Source organism: Rhinolophus hipposideros, assembly GCF_964194185.1.
Source record: "Rhinolophus hipposideros genome assembly, chromosome: 6".
In the NCBI taxonomy this organism is placed as follows: Eukaryota; Metazoa; Chordata; class Mammalia; order Chiroptera; family Rhinolophidae; genus Rhinolophus; species Rhinolophus hipposideros.
In genome coordinates, this window is record NC_138052.1 from 78,924,245 (window position 1) to 78,944,915 (window position 20,671).

The 20,671-nt window shown below is 32.9% G+C and overlaps 1 protein-coding gene across 4 annotated transcripts in view; it reads right to left on the reverse strand.

Annotated features, from left to right (window-relative positions):
• Positions 1-20,671, reverse strand: part of ERBB4 (erb-b2 receptor tyrosine kinase 4) — a 1,057,350-nt gene that overhangs the window by 19,473 nt on the left and 1,017,206 nt on the right. For all 4 annotated transcript variants that reach the window (XM_081052780.1, XM_081052778.1, XM_081052779.1 and 1 more), the window contains 2 exons: positions 19,998-20,095; positions 18,450-18,620 (listed from right to left, as the gene is read on the reverse strand). In XM_081052780.1, coding sequence (XP_080908906.1) covers positions 18,450-18,620; positions 19,998-20,095 — 269 coding nt within the window. The remainder of the gene's footprint in view (positions 1-18,449; positions 18,621-19,997; positions 20,096-20,671) is intronic.

Sequence of the window (20,671 nt, forward strand, 5' to 3'; positions counted from 1 at the left end):
ATTCCTCAAATTACGTATTATACACGTCTTACTATGTAGATACTCAGGGTGAGTCTAAATTGAAACTGAACCCTGATACAATTATCTGAATATTATCTCATCTCATATACTCGCTATTACTCTCTATCAGTTACTATTTCATTGTTTGAAATCTTAATTCTAATAGCAAAAACAAAAAAGAAAAGAAAAAGAAGAAGAAGCATATATTCATACAAATAGTGAATGTTTCCACATGCGTTGGACATTTCACACCTAGTTATAAAACTTCAGGATTCTATCACTAGTCAGACAACACACTCTTGAGATGTCTGTGTATTTCCTAATGCTTTGGAGGTCTAGAAAGCTCAGGCTTCAGCTTTACCCCTGAAAAATATAAATTGTTAACTAAGAACAAAAGGAAAGACAGACCTTGAGGATAAATTGCCCATGGACAGCTGGAAAATGTAGTTTTGGTCTTAAAAAATCTGACACAGATTCCTACAAGTATCTTCTGTAATTAGCACATGTCATCTGCCTGTTTTTCCATACTATAGTGCATAACACAGATACCTACAGGAAAGGATCATTTTAAACTTTTCAAAAAACATTTTAAGATAATCGTAGCTGAGTGGTATAGAAAATCAGCATTATAAATCAATGAAATTCTAAGTTAAAAGTATAAAGTGTGGATCTCTAGGAAGGGAAGAAGCTGCAGGGAAAAGCACTGCTACTTAACAGCTCTGCTGCCTTAGATAAACACTCCTCAGAGCTTAATGTTCTAATCTGTTAAATGGAAATAATAATGTCTTTCCTGCTTGCTTTATGAGTTTAATAGGTTCATGTTTCTGTTACATATCTAATAAACTCATACATTATATACAAGAGAAACATGGTACTTTTTCTAGTAAGTTAAAGAAAATACAGCTAAATGTTGACTTGTCCAAGTATCATTCACCCAAAACCATACTAACTGTCGCAAACCACATATGCAATACATTTCTTATACACCACAATAAAAGGATTCATACAGCTACATATTTAATCTGTGTGATGATAGGGGTTATTTTGCAAATTTAGAATCACATATTTCACATGAAACAACTATCAAAAATGGTTTTTGTTATTGATGCAAATAAAAAGTGGGAAATCATTTCCAAGTTTTATTTGATTGTGTATTGATTAACACATAATAAAGTCATTGTAAAACATGCCTTTGAAAATTAAAAATAATGATATGCTTTTCTTTGTGCAGCAGTAAATCAATGCAAGACCCCTTGGAACTCTTTCCCACTTAGTGACAGAAAGGTACAAATTAAATGTCCAATGATAAAATGTCCTTAACCAACTGAAATAAATTAACAGAACAACCTAACAGTAGAGATTATGATAAACTGAAATAAAATCTTCATTACTTTGGTTTTTTTTAGATGATGAGTGTGAGAGTCAACGAGACACAGACATTAGAAATTCCTATCTCTGCGGAGTATATGTTGGCCTTGATTTTCTTGAATCATTTCTACTGAACACTTGAATGCATCCAGACAGACTCCTAATAAGAAATGTCTCAGAATTCATGCCGAGGCATTGTCAACAGGCCAAGGAGAAGTCCTCAGTGCTGAACTTGTGCTTAGACTGAATTTTTTTCTTCTTTGCGATTACTGATCTTTTCAGGGAAAGCTGGCACATTAAAGAGAGACACACAGTAATTCAGGAAATGTTTGAATTCTCTTGCCCTGTTTGGTGGAGAGAGAATTCCTATGTGTCACCTCTTTAATAAATTAAGATCTGAAGCATTTTATAGATTTTAAAAGCATACTAAACATTTTTAACAAAGACATGTCTTAGAGAGAAAGTAGCTAAGTTCGTGAAAAGTGCTGAGATTTGCAACCTGAAATAATTTGATAAATGACTTAGAGTTGGGGGAAAATAAAATAAATTAGACTTTCCCACATATTATATACCTTGGGCTCTCTCCCAAGGACTATCAAACAAACAAAAAGAGTACTAGACAGATAAGAAAAGCCCTTGGTATTTTTCGCAGTCTACTTTGTCCTTTATTACTTACTAGAACAATTATTATTGATCATTTTTAAGGGAAGATATTAAGCCAAGGTGCAGCTATATTCTGACAAAAGAAAATATTAATACTCAATCTTACAAATATAATTACAAAGAAAAGTATGGTTGTCTTTCTTGCCATACGTCTTTAATGTTAGGTACCCCTCAGACTCCTTTAGGAACCTTTACTGTTTTTATTATTTATAAATATATCCAATAATTTTAGCGACTGTTTCTAAGTCATCAATATCATCTTTGAAGATAGCAAACTTCTTAAGTATATAACCAACCAGTTGTAGCAGTATTGTGCCTCTCTTATTTCTCCCAAATTTATTTATCTAAATATTTAAAAGATAGCCATTATCTCAGATTTTGCAAAAACAATGTGGACATTTTGATCAGTCATAGGACTGATCTCTTAAACTCTTATTGAAAGGTAGGTAACCAAAAGTTCAGGTAAGAGCAATTAAAAGTAATATTAGCATACTGACAGTATTTCTAGGATTTTTATCCAGTCTGTTGCCATACAAAAGCATATTGAATGTCAATTATTCAGGAGGCGAAGATATTGCCAAGAGAGCTTGACACAAGTCTAAGTTGTAAATTATTTGCTTTGAAATACCTTCATATTTTTCTCTGGTCAAGAGAAGAGCAAAAATAAGTAGCAAGTTCATCCTAAGCAGTGGTCAGGTCAACATTCATAAAATGTTTATCAGCCCACAAATAATATTTCCAAAAATGCTGGATCATCCTCCTCCAGAGGGAGGAAGGAGGCATAATAAACAAGGAGTTCCTTGTTATATTAAATTTCCGGGGCCCACACATCCATATTGAGTTTCTAAACAACAGAAGCCCAAAAGGAAGCTTTCACTAACATGCTGTTTGAAACCAAGAACCCATTCATTCCTCACAGCCGTTACTTCTGCATGTTTTCTCACCTCCTCTACCAGGAGTGAATATAAAGTACAAAGCTTGAAACTTCAAGCCCTCAGTTGTACAGCTCCTTTAAAGCTTGGGAAAGAGCTCAAGTCATAGGTTCATGTGTTTTGTAATATGGTAAATTTTGGAGAAGATTTTTATTTGCATTTTTTTTCTTAAAAAGGCTCCACCCTTACTCCCATTGATGTGTCTGGCTCCACAAAACCTCGATCTATCCATACCCTACCCCACTTTTCAGAAAACATTTCCCACAAGTTATTCTTTCTCAGAAACCGGCGTTTATGAGCAGCCCTCCTGCACATCCATCCAGAAGGCCTCCTTGGAATATCCTCTCTGGTGGAGAATGTTTATTCCATGATTCCACTTCGGAATCAGAGCCGGGGATAATATGCTGTAAGTTTCCAGATCACAGCTCTTCAAAATCCATCCAGACTCCTCCTCATTTTGAGGGTCATGCTAAATGATTTTTCTACAGGTCCTTGTGGTTATTACCTACAGTTTTTGCAGGCACTTTCCAACACTCAAATTGTTCACTGGTATCGCTCAGACTGCTCAGTGGTAAGATCTCACTCATTGCTAGCCCTTTTCACCACGAATGCCACTGAATAGCTGAGCATCGTAGTTTTTCCCATGCCTACAAGCTGATCTCTACTTCACTTTAACTACTACATGGCTATAGCTTAACATCACCAAGAAAAAAAAAATCCTGTTACACAATTAAAAAAAAAAACACCAAACTATCCTTTTCTCTGGCCACAGCCTTCGATCCATTCACTTAGTTGATTCTCTTTCTCTGATCCAATCAATTACTCTGCCGTTTTTGTGCTCCTCAATTCATTCCTTGAGATTTTATTTTACCAGCATGAGCTCTGAATGGATTTACATCCTGTACCACTTAGCTAGCTGTGTTACAAGCTACTCAATCTCCGAGTCCTTGTTTCATTATCCAAAAATGGGGCACAATGCCTCTTCTTTTTGTTAGCATTATATTTTATTTAAAAATGTACGTAAAGAAAGAATCTATATAACATTCAGTTAATAGTAGGTACATACTTATAATTAGGTAGATAAATAGATAATTAGATAGATAGTTCTTAAAAAATAAAAACTTACCGATGCCACATGGTTAATTACTACATTGATCCTCAATATAACCTTTAGTTCCTTCAGTTTCCATATTATTTTGGTGCAGCTGCCTTACCAGTTCTCAACTCTTGATACACGTATATCATTTTTTTCTCTCCGTTGTTCATAGTTTCTTTGATGCAACTGAACAATCATGTATCCAAGTAACATGGTGTCTCGAAAAAGCCATGTTTTCTACCTTTGGTAAGTCCTTAGATTTACTTACTGGCCCCTCATTAGTCTTTGTTGGTATACTTTATCACTGCGTTTCCCCCAATCTTTAGGCAATTTTTTTAAGCTTTCTAACACAACTCGATTTTCCTCCCTCTCTGAAAACAACCTTGCTCTCTATACAACAGAAAGAATCAAATCTAAACATCTCTTCAGTTTAATCTCTAAATTAAAATAACATGGGGCACTTGTTATTTGTTATTACAACTGGTCTAAATATCTCTTGGAGGACAACTAACAGGCTTTGTTAAAAATTATCCCCCTATTTTCCCCCCACCAAATAACAAACAAACAAACAAACAAACAAACAAACTTGGTGAAGTATTTGGAGTAGAAGGTAAATCATTCACAAGCTGAGTGCCGAGGCTTCAGATGAGAAGGAAAATTATACTACACAACAGACAAAGACATTTTGAAGCCCCAGATCCGTCTAAGAGAAAATCAAACTGAAAAAGGCAAAGAGCAGAGTAAAGGGTAAGCTAGTAGAAGACTGCTCTCTGTGGTGTGGCCCTTTAGTCTTGTCCACCAATTCTACCTTCAATCAAATCTCCAAACTCAAAGTTTTGGTGTGAATTACTTTGTTGTTGGGGAAACAGAAGAGACTGAGTTGTGGAAATCAAAAAACTGGTTGGAGTCAATGGAGTGTGGGAGAGAGGCACTACATGAGGAAAGAGGAAACTAGGAAAAGAATAGAGCAAACAGTTATTCCTACTGTTTGAAGTGTTTTACTCCCTTCCCTGCCTCCTGCCTCAGTGAATTAGAAGGAAAAAATGGGGAAGCAGTTTGAATGTACTCCATCTGTAAATTTTAGGTGAAAAACGATTTTGCCTAGTGTTCAGGGCACAGAAAAAAACCCCATTTGACAGGTGGGTTAAAATCTCATTTTTAAACTTCCTCATGCCAAAGATTATCTCCTCTTGCCTCAAATGCACTTTTCTTTGAATGTATTGGAACTTATCTTCCCCTAACTCCTCCTGGACTTTTCTCCACCTATTCTCCTGTTTCCTATTATTTTTGCTGTCTCTGATTTCCCTACCTCACTCAACTCTAAGAGTGTTCAGATGCCCATTCTAGAAATCTTCCTCTGAACCATCTTTCACTCTGAGCTCACTTTCTGTCTTTCATCACTTTGCATGGAAGAATTTTTCAAAAAAATTTTTCCTACTTCCTGCCTTTATGTTTCAGTCAGTTGTATTCTGCTCTCTGCACGTTCTACACTCTAATGAACTACTCTAAAAAAAATTAAAAAAAAAGAAAAGAAAATACCAATATGCCATGAATCAAGAATAATAATGGCTTCCAAATCAAGACTTAACTTCACTCGAGCTCCAGGCATACATTTCTGAGTGTCTAATGCCTCTATCTACTTATATTCCAAGATATTAATTATGTTTCCTTATTCTATATCTTCTATTCTCATATATTACTAGTAACATTTATAACAACTGCTCAATCTCCCATGTAGAAAATTTAGTGTTACCTTGACCTCTCTCTCCATCTTACTCTGCAGTATTCAGCTGGAATCCACATCGTGTTGATTTTTTCTGAAAACCATCACTTACATCAAACTTTACATGCTATCTCCCCTGTCTCAGGAAATAAGCAGTCTCTATTTTAGTTCACATTCCGAAAAGCTGCCAGAATTTTACTCACTAGAAGCACATCTGACCTTGTCACTTCCCAGCTTAAAAAGACCAATTTGTTCAAATGACCCCTTATGCAATCTCTGTCTGTCCCTATTGTGACACTTTTCTCATTGCATTTTATAGCTAGTTATTTATCTGCAAATTTTTTGAGGGCAACACTGGATGTGGCTCTAGTAGGCAACCATGAGATTAGATGCATTGTAGATACATCAATAAATGTGTGATGAATGAATCAATGATTGAATCAATAGATGCTCTTTGCTACTTTCCTGAAATAATTTGTTATTTGACAGAGGTGAGTGAAAATTTCTAAGTCTGAATTCATGGATAAGCAGCTACTATTATGACTATTAAGTTAGTCCCTTAAAGCTAAAAATTAATATTTATGAAGAATTTGATAATACAAACATTCAAAAACTCAAAATTCTTTACTGATATACTCATTTTATCTTTAAAGTGCCAAGTACTGACCTTATAGTAAGGATAAAACAGCAAAAAATTATGAGAAGCAGAGTTAGAGGCAATGCATCATTGTGGTGAAGTGTACAGACTCTAGGAAGACTAGAGCCCAGCATGCTTCAGTTTCCTTACATACAAAATAGGCAATAATAATAGTAAATGCCTCATATATTTTCATGAAATTAAATAAACTAATAAATATTAAACAGTAATATGGTATCCGGCACAAAATAAGTGATAATAGCTACCACTTATTATTATTTATTATTTATTCTCTGGATACTCATAAATTTATGTGATTATTAGGAGTAAAAGAATGAGTTTAGTTGTTTTAAGCTAGGAGTATCCAATAGTTTGGTCTCTCTAACATACAACTACAGTACCTGATTCCAATTAGAGAGAGACTATACTAGACTCCCAATAAACCTGAATTAAGTACATCTCAGTATCTCCAATATGCTAAGAATTTTAAACATCACTTTCTTTCAGGGAAAGAAAACAATTAAGTATGGATATTACTAAATAATGTCTATGATTATTGTTATAAAGAGGAAACCAAATTGGTTGTGAATTAATCTTCCAAATTCTTTCCCTCTCTGATATACATAGTTCTTTCATCACATGGCAGAAAACATTTTGCAGCAAGAGATACAGTGATAATATCTGGAATGTTTCCCACGATGGTCTACCCATCCCTCAATTCAGCTTTTGTTCAAGTGTAAGGAGAGGCTGGTCCACAGCAATTCATTTATAGTTTCTGAGTGAAAATGACACAGCACAAATGAGCCTCTCTTTAGAACACTCTGGTGTGTCAGAAGTCCAAACTGAAAAAGGGAACTTTTCATGTGGGCAGATGAGCTAGGAAAGGGGCTGAAATGCAAGATGCTTGTAATTAGGGGATGTTCAACAGCAGAGTGTGCACAAAGGAAAGCTGATGAGCCAGCCCAGCTCCCCCACTATGCACAACTATCTCCTCCATTCCATTTCATGGAGTAATCAAAGGATATTCTGAACCTCTCAAAATGCCATCAATCCTTATTGAGAATGAAATAGAACATCTCTCTCAAGTCTTTGCAGGAGTAATCAGCAGAGCAAGCTGGCCTGAGCAGGGAGCTCTCACAGACAAAGACAGATTGGTACAAATAATTAAATAAATGTATAAATTAAATAACCTCCACAAGATATGAATAGAAAGTTGATGATGATTTCCTAGTTCTATTGTGTAAAGGGTAAAGAAACTCACAGTGGTGCTATCCAGGTTTAATACAGGAAAGAATAGGCTTCCTGATGAGATGTTTCCAATAATGTACAGCAGAGCTAGGACTCTTATGTCAATAACACTAAAAAAAAATGATCATCTAAATGATATAGATAAAACGTTCATTAACCATCCAATTTTGAGTATCATCTCTAGTTGCTCCTCCTTCCTTTTTATTTCTTTTCCTAGCTCTGATTTTTTTTTTTCTCTAGCACTTTTGAACAAAGAAGGCAAAAAGCACCTTTGATTGTTCCAAAAGGCTTCTTGTGCTAGCTGACAATTGCTCACGTGTAAAATAAGTACATAGAGATCACTGAAATGTTCTTTAACACCATTTGCTCTTCTTAAACAAGCAGCATTTCTATGGTCCATGCTTTCTTAGTGTTGTAGGGACCTGTTTGGCAGTCTCCGCTTCAGTATTGGTAAAAAGCACATATAATGACGATTGCACTAAGTTCTTTCAGATGAACTATTATTGAATAGATAGGTCACTCAGTTTGGAGTCAGAAGACCTGACACTGGTTTGGTTCTCAAGTTACCAACCTCTTAATTACATTACCAAATCATTTACTAGGGCATGAGTTTTAATTATTGTGTAATTGGGATTACGGTGGAAAAATAAAATGTGACATATGTCAGAGTTCTTTGTAAACTTTAAAGCATTATCTAGCTATTACCTATTTTTGTTAATGTTCCAAGAATGAAAGTTTCTCTCTGATTTTATAATTATATGGCTTGTAGTGGACTTTGAATCCTCAAAGCATTCAAAGAAGGGTGAAGGTAATTTTTGAAATGTTACTTTTTAGGCTAGAATGAAAAAAAAAGGCTTCATTAAATATCACTTTATAAGTTATACACATGTCTAATTACTCACTATGTTGTGCACCTGAAACTAATATAATATTGTATGTCAACTGCAGTTGAAAAAAATGTGAAAAAAGATTGTCCAAAATATTTTAAAAACAAGTGAAAGAGAAATCTATACCACTTCTAATGAACTAAATTGGAATAATTATTAGGCTTTTATTTATATTTGTATTAATTATTATTTATTTAAGGTGATATATTCATTTAGCAAATGAAGGGTGGGACTTAAATATAAGCTGTAGACCAGACAGATCCGGGTTCAAATCTCACTCTTTATCACATAAGTTGAAAACTTTAGCAAAAACACTTTGCCTCTCTCTGTTTCAGTTTCCATCTTTGTAACATGCAAACAGGAATGCTTTCCACTTACCCTGGTTGTGAAGATGAAGGGTAATAAATGTAAAAGCTCTGAGCAGAACCTAACACATAAATATGTGATTAATACATGGTAGCTTTATTTAAATTTGTGTTTGAAAGTTTTGAAATATTTGTGAAACTTGTAAGGATCATTTTATCTTCAAGCATGTACCGTGTTTCCCCGAAAATAAGACCTAACCAGGCAATCAGCTCTAAGGCATCTTTTGGAGCAAAAATTAATATAAAACCCGATATTATATTATATTACATTACATTATATTACATTACATTATATTATAATATATTTTATGTTACCCCGGTATTATATTATATTACATTACATTATATTATATAAGGCCCGGTCTTATAGTGACATAAGACCGGGTCTTATATTAATTTTTACTCCAAAAGACGCATTAGAGCTGATGGTCCAGCTAGGTCGTATTTTCAGGGAAACACGGTAATTACTGAGTCTCAATACATTCTTCTCCCTGTGTTTTTGTTTTGATTCTGGCCTTATCAATTCCATTTGATCCTCCTAAACCATTAATTCTTGATGACAGGGAGTCCCACGAAGAATAAACAGAGGAAGCAAAACAGCAGTAGGGTTTCTGGCTTTCCTTGCACTCTCAGCAGGAACCTTTTAAACCAATTGACGCTAAATCTCATTAGACTTGAAGTCAAAGTCAAGATTTCCATAATTTTGACCAGCAAAAAAACAGACAAAACCAGTAGACCTAGGCATCAGAGATTGGAGCATGGCTTCCCCCCTCTCCCTTAGAATCAAAGGGCATTGAGCTGTGGGTTTTATCTTTTACAGTATAAGTTTACACATCTGTAAAATGAGAGGGTTTGTACTAAAAGGTCTTTGAGATCCCTTCTAGCTCTGGCACTCTATAAGTGCGTAATTACTTACACATCCACCTCATACTACAATGGTTCATCTCAGTGGTACAAATTACTACACTTAGAGTTAATCTGTATACTTGGGCCCATGACAAACTATACTGGTTATATTTCCATTCAGGGAAAATCTGGTCAGAACAAGTGTCCAGGGAAGGTATACGTACATACCAGGGGAAAGGAAGTGGCAAACGAGAGGAGAAAAGATTATGTTGTTAGTATGGTAAGGAGGGCCTGATGTCTGTGTGAAACTTTAATGGTAGTGTGAAACTTTAGGAACAGGAAATCATTTCACTAATTCATGCATTTGTTCATTCATTCATTCATTCATTCATATATATTTCCTGCCAACTTCTGCTTCCTCAACTTTGAGGCTGGGAAATTCTAAATATCTTGTTGCCACTTCAGCATGGGTTGAGGTGGAAGTGGTCATTGATTTACCATGGCCTAGGATATAGTCCACCTAGATTAGTACATGTGCAAATAAACATTTATAGTCACTAGTATTTAGTTTTAAACATATGGAGGATTAGATTTTGTTTATAGATTGGAAAGAAAAGAATAAGAGTAATACCTATTATAAAGAAAATGTTAAAGGGATTATAGGCAGTCATTTTCCAAGAGAAAAAACAGGTTCTCTAAAGAATCAATAAACAAATATAGAGTAAGTCATACTATACTATCACAAGGAAATGCTATGCAAAGTCAAAATCTGCTAGAAGTGATTTTTATGATACCTGGAGATAAGATTTGATAACAAAGTCTAAAAAGTGATCTCCTCCTTACTTGTGAAATTGAACAATAACTTAATTTTGTTTGTAATTCCTAAATATAAGGTTATAATTAAGAATCCACTGATATTATGGAGGACTTATCATTATGTTTATTAAGATATCATGACCAAACTGTATGAAAATCCTTAGAGAGTTAGGGAGAAAAGAAAGAATAATAGTAGTAGGTAAAAGTATTTTGTTAAAGAAAAGCAAAGCTTACAAAGAACAGTATAACAAAAATATCGCCAGATTTTAAGAAAGTCACTGGTAGAGAAGACATTGCACAAAAAGACATTGCTGTTTTGCTGTATATAAAGCAATCATTTGAAAGGGTAAGGGATATTCTCAAATTGGTGGACAATCAGAATGATCAGAACTATTTTTGATATCTCTTTAATTTCCAAGAACTTGGAGGAATAAACAAATGCAATTTAACTCAATGTTCTTTTTAAAAAAAGAAATCTATAATGCATAAGGAGAGAGATAGCTCTTTGTTAAAATAAATCAATAACCCACCCACACCTTCAAACTAAAACAGAAAGCACCAACATAATCTATATTTTGAAAGAGTGAATCAGGGTTGGAATAATGCTTGCAGCTCTAGGCGATTTTGTGTGTTTAAACTAGAGAATAGTAGAAAATAAACTGCAGTGACTGGTCAACTGGAATGACCAAAGCATTTCCTAGGATAAATGTTCAAAAATCTTTCAACTGTTAGCGACAATGGGATTCTATGTCATATAAAGAGAAATCTAATAAAACATATATCATTCAAGTTTATCTCAATGAAAATGATAGGTATGCTTGAAATAGATGAGGACACAAGATTTCAAAGGATGTAGTGCTGATAAATGATCCAGTGTTTGAAATATTTACTCATATTGCCCTTCCTGTGATAAAATGTAAACACTGTATTTAGAAATTGAGCACATTTGTACACACACACACACACACACACACATACACACACAATGGATGTCAGGAGGATATTGTACTAATTCCTGTGAAGTGATGGGCTACAATTAGACATGGTAGGAGAAACTGAAGTTAGGAATTTTACAGTTTTCTTTTAGGAAGGTCAAAAATGGATTTTGTTTTGCATTGAATTATTCTAATGAGAAACAAGAAACTTCAAAACTAAGTTTTCAGCCTTCACTGAAACTGATCAGCCTTCAGCCTACCACTGATCAAAAATAGGAAAATTGGGAGAAATCCCATCCTACCTCCTCTGATAACTTACAAGACTTCTCAAGCATGTATAGTATAAAAATATTAAAATTTCAATATGAGGTTTCAAATAGATAATAAGCAGTATTAGAATAATTTTAAAGCTTTGAGTCTAAGACACCCAAAGCAAACAAACCAAAAGAACAACAATAAAAAAAAACTACGATTTTAAAAGTAAACCAAAAAACACAATTCTATGGGCTTTTTTGTCTTCTTTCTGATGCATTTCAAACCTGCCCTATTAAAACTATAGTTTTATTTCAAGCTAGATCTTCATCCTCCAAAAATGATGCAGCTAAAATAACTTTCTATAGCCTCTTAAGCTGATTTGATTTCCTTTGTCTTTTTCCTATAATACCTGGCAAACTGCTCTTAGGATATTATCCCCTCAACTAGTATATAAATTCTTTGAGGGCAGAAACTATATCTTGCAACCCTATATCTTCATGTCCAACACAATACCTAATTCATGCTAAACATTCAGTTTATTAACTCATTTACACTTTCATCATAATAAACTGGACAATTTAATACATTACTGTTTAAATAAGGACCACATTGGGATGAAACATATCTAGTGATACAGAGTATCTTAATAACAAGAGCTCAGTTAAATCAGAAGCTCCTTCTTCTGATTTAATAGATACTGAAAAAAAAATAAATCCTAGCACCATACCAAGGGTATTGTGCAGGAATTCTGGATATATTTTGGAAGAAATGTAAAACCAATATCCTGAGACTACAATTACTCATCATCAAGTAACAGCTGTTGTTAGAATTGATTGATCCTAAGTAAATTGCAACCAGAATAACCTTGTTATATCACAAAATTCTCCCACGACATCATTTAACTATGACATCACTTAACTATGTCCTTAGCTATTTTCAATCACATAAGGAAAAAGTTTGTGTATAGAAGTAATCTAAAATGCTTTTCATCATTTTCCAATTAAAAAATCTCTAGAAGAAAATAATATAAATGAATAAAATATAATAATTATTTTGACAATTTCACATCCTCCCTTCCAATTTGGACGCCATATTTATTTATTTATTTATTTATTTATTTATTTATTTATTGCCTGATTGCTGTGGCTAGAACTTCCAGTACTATTTTGAATAAAAGTGGCGAAGCTAAAGTAGAATAATACTGAATGCTAGTTATAAATTTTTATGTTTATATATCATATATACATTATATATTATATATATTATATATACATATATATTTATAGGTATGCTTGAAATAGATGAGGACGCAAGATTTCAAAGGATGTAGTGCTGATAAATGATCCAGTGTTTGAAATATTCTCACATTGTCCTTCCTGTGATAAAATGTAAACACTATATTTAGAAATTGAGCACATTTGTACACACACACACACACACACACACACACATACACACACAATGGATGTCAGGAGGATATTGTACTAATTCCTGTGAAGTGATTGGCTACAATTAGACATGGTAGGAGAAACTGAAGTTAGTAATTTTACAGTTTTCTTTTAGGAAGGTCAAAAATGGATTTTTTTTGCATTGAATTATTCTAATGAGAAACAAGAAACTTCAAAACTAAGTATATACACACTAAATATATACATACATATAAAAATATATACATACATATAAAACTAAATATATACATACATATATTTATATATATGTATATATAATATATAATGTACCTATATACAGTCACAGGAGGTAAGGTATAGCATAAGGAAGATAGTCAATGGTATGTTAACAGCTATATAAGATGTCAGAGGGGTAGTAGTTTGGGGGACAAGGGTTATAACTTTGTGAGGGGTGTAAATGTCTAACTATTTCTTTGTTTTGTACACCTGAAACTAATAAAAAATTGAAAAAAACAATTATTTTGAAAAGTCATTCTGTGATAAAGTATTTTTAAAATTAGAAAAAGCTTATTGGTAATCTACTACAATCTTCTTATAAATGAAGTGAAGAAATTTACTCTGATTAAGTGATGTGACCAAGGCTGAAGGGTCAAAAAGTTGGTTCTAGAATGTGAGATTCCTAATATTTAATGTAGAGTTTATTTGCTTATTTATTTATTTTTGTCCAAATACCATTAAGTGAATGAAAAGCGTTCATTCCATAATTAGCAAGAAGTTTAATAGCAACTTCCTATTTTAGGACTATGGACTCTGGGGTGGGACTACTGAAAGCTGAACTCAGTTTCTACCTAGCTCTGTCCTTTATCACTTGTAAGTTACCTAAACTCTCCACAGCTCATTTCTTTTTACTCTTAAAATGGGAAGGATATCAATACCTACCTCACAGGGCTTTAGGAAATAGTTCATTTAAAACACTTAGCATAGTACCTGAGTTATAGTAAATACTCAATAATTTTAGCTGATATTATTACTATTTTTTATTATTTCATAAAATAAAAGGTCACAGTTTCGATTTCTTGAACTGTAAAGACAAACCCAATTGAAACTCTCATATTTTCAAATTTCATTGTTGAGAATAACATCATTATTTCTGCTTTGTCATTTTGCTGAATTTCTGCTAGTTTATACATCATTAGAAGCACATATAGCATGATATTATAAATCCTATGGGGGAAACCAAAATTGTCTTTTATTTCTATTTGTAAGTGATAAGTAGATAGTAAAAATCTCAAAGGTAATTATAATGTGTATGATTACCTTACTAAAATATATTTATCAAATTTATTAAATCTAATCTCAGGGCAATGTGATAGTGGTACAAAATAATGTATATAGAGCCACATTTTCTAAGTAGTCAACTATATGGCATACACTTAATAAGCTTAATTATTTAGAAACTGATCAAATTTTTGAGATATCAAACTCTTATTTTCTTCATTCTTCACTACTGTCTACGTTTTATCCATATTTCCCATTTATGTACCCATCTTAGGAGAAGAGAGCAAAAAAGAGGAGGAAAAATGCAAATCTATTAATATAGTTATTCCTTAGTAGATCAGAAAGAAGTGGAAAAGTTTAAATTGTATTGATAAATCTATTGTGGGTCACCGGCTCCACCAATATGCAGCAGCTACAATTTCTCTGTCTTCTTCTGCCCTGAATAATTGGAAGTTGGCTGATATGTTTTGAAAGAGGTAGGATACTTAATCTTTAAAACTACTCATCACAAATGACTAAATAATCCTGCAACAATTTTAATTATGTCATCCTCTATAAAAATTCATTCAAGCTTTTACATTAAATTAACCTTTATAACATTAAAGCCAAAATATCTTTAGCCATGTTAATTTATTATCTATTCATTGCTGTTGCATTTAATATACAATTAATTATACCAAACAAACACAAATCTAAGTAAGTCACAAATAAGTCAAACCCTTTCCACTTTAACAGAAAAAAAATGCAGAAATTTTAAAACTGTATGTAACATTTAGTTGAAATATTGAGCAAAATGTATTTAAATAAATACATCGAGAGAGAAGAAAGGCAGTAATAGAACCTAAAACCTATTGATAGGCTGACTATACAAACAGACAATGGGTAGATTATATTAGGTTGGCCCAAAAGTAATTGTGGTTTAAAAGGTTAAAAATAATTGCAAGAACTGCAGTTACTTTTGTACCAGCCTAATATGTTAAAATAGAAGTTTAACCCACCACTTATAGCTTCTTGCCCAGGCAATCATATCTATGGTACATAGCCCAGGAAGCCAGTTGGCTACGTCAGACTTGTAGAAAGCAAGCCTGCCATTTCTAATAGCAATCCAGGAAGTCACACAATAACTTTTATAACAATTGTCCCTAAATGGCCAGGACTCGATTACTAACTAATAGCTTCCCAAATTTTTGTTCCCTCTTTTAACTTAGGACCAGATAAAGCCAAATGTGTATCCTTTCCCAATCACATAAGATGCCCCGCTTCTAGTTAGCCCACTAACAGCTTTCCCACACCAACAGCCTCCATTCAGGGCATACCTGAAGCCTTCCCTTTACTCCCTATTACGTTTCCTCACTGCTTTGTATGCTTTGAGTCTGCCAAAACACAAGTGACGGTGGCTGACGCTGTTGCTGTATAGAAAGCTCTGAATAAAGAGCTTCTGCTTTTCTCATTTGCTTGGTCTTCAACTAAATATCTTTGGGTGATTCTAAAGAGAGGGTAATAAATATTTATGGACAGATATTCTTGCATTTTTAAAAAACCAATTGCCTAACGATCATATGAAATAAATAGTACTGTGTTTATTTCACAAATGAAAAAACAAAGCATAGGGTTAGTCAGCATGTTACTCAAAGCTTCTCAGCTAGTGAACAGTCCACTTTTAAAACCAGAATTACTATTATTTTTTATTTCAAAGTCCAACAAATATTCTTAAGAAACGTTTCATTAAAATTCACTTTAAGATATTCCTTTACCACATAAGTCATCCACAGAACCTAAAATTGAAGTAGCTCGTTTTCTAAATATAAAATCACATAAATTAGCTTCATAGAAAAGAAGAGGGGGGTGTGAAGCATTTCCCATATTAGAAATTACCACAAAAGTTACATAAAGCCAGATTGAAAAAAAAACCAAAAAACAGGATACTATAGATGACTAATAAAGCTGTTTAATGCCTGAAAATAAAAGTGGTATTTAAGCATGATCTCTTCAATAAGGACTTGAAAAAGTAAAAAGAATTCCACAGATAATATTGTTTAAATAATAATGTGGAATAAGAAACGATGACTAAAGACCAAATAGTTTACCATGTGGCTTCTACTTTGTTTCATTAATTCCATTTAGTTAACTCAAACCTTTATTAAGAATTCCTTGCATTGAGCATGGATTCAAATGCACAGAAAGTTGGAATTATGAAAAAAAAAGATTCAAGCTCTTGGCTTTCATAGCATTCCATATTAAGGAAGGAAAACAATTTCCTTGAAATTTCCCTGTGTTAATAAAAAGTAGTATATTTGTCACATAAAATTATAAATATCGAAGGTATAATTTGGCCATTTTGCTAAGCGTACAGATGAAAAAATGTGTCTCCTTTATACACCTCAAAGACTGGTCCTTCCTATAAATAACAGACTGATGGTCAATATCTACAGTTTAAATATTTTAGTTATATCTCCTCCCTACTGGGATGCAAGAAATGTTTTTCATAGAAAATAAAATGTAATTGAGGCTTTCATCTTTGCCTCTTTATCAGATCTTCTAAATGGGGGTGCATGGACAAAAGGTATGGGGCAGATTGGGGGTGACTTTATAAGAAAATCACCTGGGAAATTTTTCAAATAACATGTTGAGGTTGATGCCAAGAAAAACAACCATTTCATGAAAAGAACACGTTCTAACAACTTTGAAGTAATAGTATGTGTAGTAGAGACAGATTGCATACATTAGAATCATGTTCTTCCCCTGACTAACTGTGTGACATCTGTCATATTACTTAACTTTGTGACAAGTTTCCTCATTTTTAAGATGGGAATAATAACAATAGAATCTCATGGGATTGTTGCAAGGATAAAGAGACTTATATATGTGTTGACACACAGGAAACACTAGGTATTACTTTATTATTGCTGTCAATCTGAAATAAAGCGACTTTTTTTTTAGAGAATGAGCAGCAGGTTTAGTGTTTGATTATGCTATAGTCAAGACAAATACGATACTGTTTAAATGGAGGATTAGACTAAGAGAAAAAAATTACTCCTTAGAAAAATATTAAATATCCTGCTTGTTTTATCAATGGATGAAATTGATTACAGAGATTGTTGTACTCCTTCTCTATGTTCCATAATGGCCAATGGGCACTTGATTACAATACTTATCATGGCTGTGCTCCGTCTCCATATCTGTGTAATTCTTTCATTTACCTGGGTACTTTTTAAAGGAAAGAGTTACGTCAAAATTCTTTGAATCTCCAGTGTCTAATAATACCTCAGATGCAGAGATACTCAATACATGTTGAATGGCTGATGAATGGATTTTTAAAAACAAACAAACAAATATAAGGATTGACATTTTTCAGAGAAAGAATGGTATTCCTACAGCGTGGGCTTAATATGTTAAATGAAATTTAAATTATTTTCAGAAGCTTCTTTCAAAACTTAAATCTATGTCTTAGAAATGATTCAGCAGTCCTCCCAATACGATGGATTTACTTCAAAGATTATACACTTTTCTGTTTCTAGTTCAATCTGACAGAAAATATTTAATGTCCCTTAAGTGAGTGAAAGAGAGTTGTATTTGTATTACCTCTTGACTAGTGATGTATCTTATTAAAAAAGAAAAATAGAGAGCCTATCTTGGTAAGCATTTCCATTTGTTTATAAACACGCACAGTTTTATTCATCTGACTTGGTTTTAGACTTTTTTAAATTAAGATTTGTTTTAACTTACTTAAGATGAAGAAAATGTTTCTCCTTTTGAAATCTTGAAGATATTTCAGAGGGTATATTTTATTGTCTGTGCTTTTCTTCCAAAATTAACTATATGTGGCAAGCTTGGCATATCTTTTGTTGGTATGGTATATAGTATGTTTCTCATCTAGCAATCACACTGATTTGTACTACATAATTGTTTTGTCATTTTAGTTCTTAAAATATATTTACATAATTTAATTTCTCAGAAATAATACCGTACTTGGCATATAATTACTTCTTACCCTATTTGAGTCAATTCTTGCTCTGGAAGTGTAGATAGGAGGCGGGATGTTGAAAGCCTGAGGGACCAGGTATTCTTCAGCATCCATCATGTCTTCTAAATCCTCTTCATCCAAGAGATTCTGAAAGAACTTGCTGTCGTTTGGACTGGGTAGCTTCATACGATCATCACCCTAAAAGATTGTCATTAGGAATACAAAAATGATTTTTTTCCTTTATCTTAATATGCGGCTTTTGCAGTAAATTTATGTAGGATTGAAACAAATGGTTGAAAATTCACGCACTCATTTAAAAAATAATAATTCTTCAGCATATCTGCCAGCCATAAAGAAGCCTATAATATGCTCAGATATGATAAGGTAAGATAAATTAATTTAGTACAAGAAGAATATGAGAAATTCCATTAGAGATAAATAAGCAGAATGCTATGGATGTTTTGAGGGAGGCAAAATCTTTATCAGATCTAAGAATAATGGTAGGCTTCATTGCCAACATGGTGTTGGGCTCTGACTTTCAGCATAAATAATAAAGGTTGATTGGTTTATCAATCTTTATCTTTCTGGTTGGTTTGATAGAGTTATCAGTACACATAGGCTCCATGGTTTGTTCTATAGCATAACATTGTTAAAGTGACAGTATTTGAAATCACAGCAGAGGTGGCACATAACAAAATGGCGGTGGGAGACACACCAAAAGCCTTGTTATACTCTTTCTTTACTCATCTGTTTTGGAAATATATACATTTTTTAAAGTTATGGGATTTTTTTGATGAACAATTTGTTTATGAAACTTAATTTGGCATCAAGATAGTTGGGTCGTTATCTTCTAAAACCTAGCTTTCATCTTTATATCAGACTATCGATATGAAGATAAAGCTACCTTGTTATATTGAGTAAATTTAATTCAGTGTAAGCCAAATTCCATTTGTTTATGGTTTAGGTAAAAACCATCATAGAGAAACATATTACAATTTTTAAATTATCTAATCTATTTTTTCTAGTGTTCAATATAAAATGTTCTTTTGGCCTATTAGTTGATTCATGTGTACATCAATACATTTGAATCTGAGTAATGCTTAGATAATGTACACTTCTCAAAACAATACAAAACACATTTACAAATATTTTTCTTGGAAATTAAATGTCAATGTATTAAAACTTTTAATTCATTGTCTTCAACCATGGACAAGTTAAAAAGAACAATCCATCTTTCTTTTATTCTGAAAGAGAAGATTATAATAATGAACATGGCTTACACATAATGTTAATAAAAGGCAGAGTGCTAAAGCCTTGTCTGAGGATAAAGGCTTTTTATGTATATGAATAATAATAATTATTGGCTGTTCAATGGAAGAGACACTTGAATATTAAGGGAAGGGGCTTGGAATTGTTCTGACATTAAGTAATAAGTCATATCACATGATATTCTGTTTAGTAAATCTATTTGTGAGGGGTGACATCCACAGTTCCAAAGTCCAGCTATTATCCATGTTTTGAAGTGAGTTTGCCATTGGAAAATTCTTTAAAAAAATCTAACTTAAATGCACTAACCTGAATAACTAGGTATCTTTGAGGGTCTCGAGCCATCCTGGAAAATTCAGCAGCCAGTTCCTTAAATTTAGGTCTACTATCAGCATCAATCATCCAACCTAGAAATTCACATGCAGTAAAAGTCACATTCATAATTAGAAAAAAAGTGTGATGTAAAATTTATGAAAATACAGGTTAATTTTACATAATGTTGTTTTAATAACAATGATCTGAAAACAAAGGAAGCTAATGAAACAATCCAATAGGTGAGGTTCTATCTAAATCAGTTTGTTGACACTCATAACTAAATGTTATACTACAGAATAACAAACTTTTTATTTTGTTTCTCTAACTTAAAATTAATTTTTCTTCCTAGAAAATATAACCTAGGCTGACTATATTAACCTACAGAATTTCAGATCTTTTTTCTTAGGTATGGAGATCATTTTCTTTTAAAACTTCTTTGATGGTTATAGAAGAGGTGATTGGAATACAATTGATCATTTTTTAATCCGGAGTGAGATAGAGTAATGTCATCCATACTACAATAATAGAATAATAATGTAATAATAATAATAATAATAATAATAATAATAACTGGTTACAATGTGGTACACCAGCACAAAGGGGAAAAAAGAATAAAAAGCCACTGTTTTATGTTACTTTTTTTCTGGTGGCAAAAAACAACAACACAC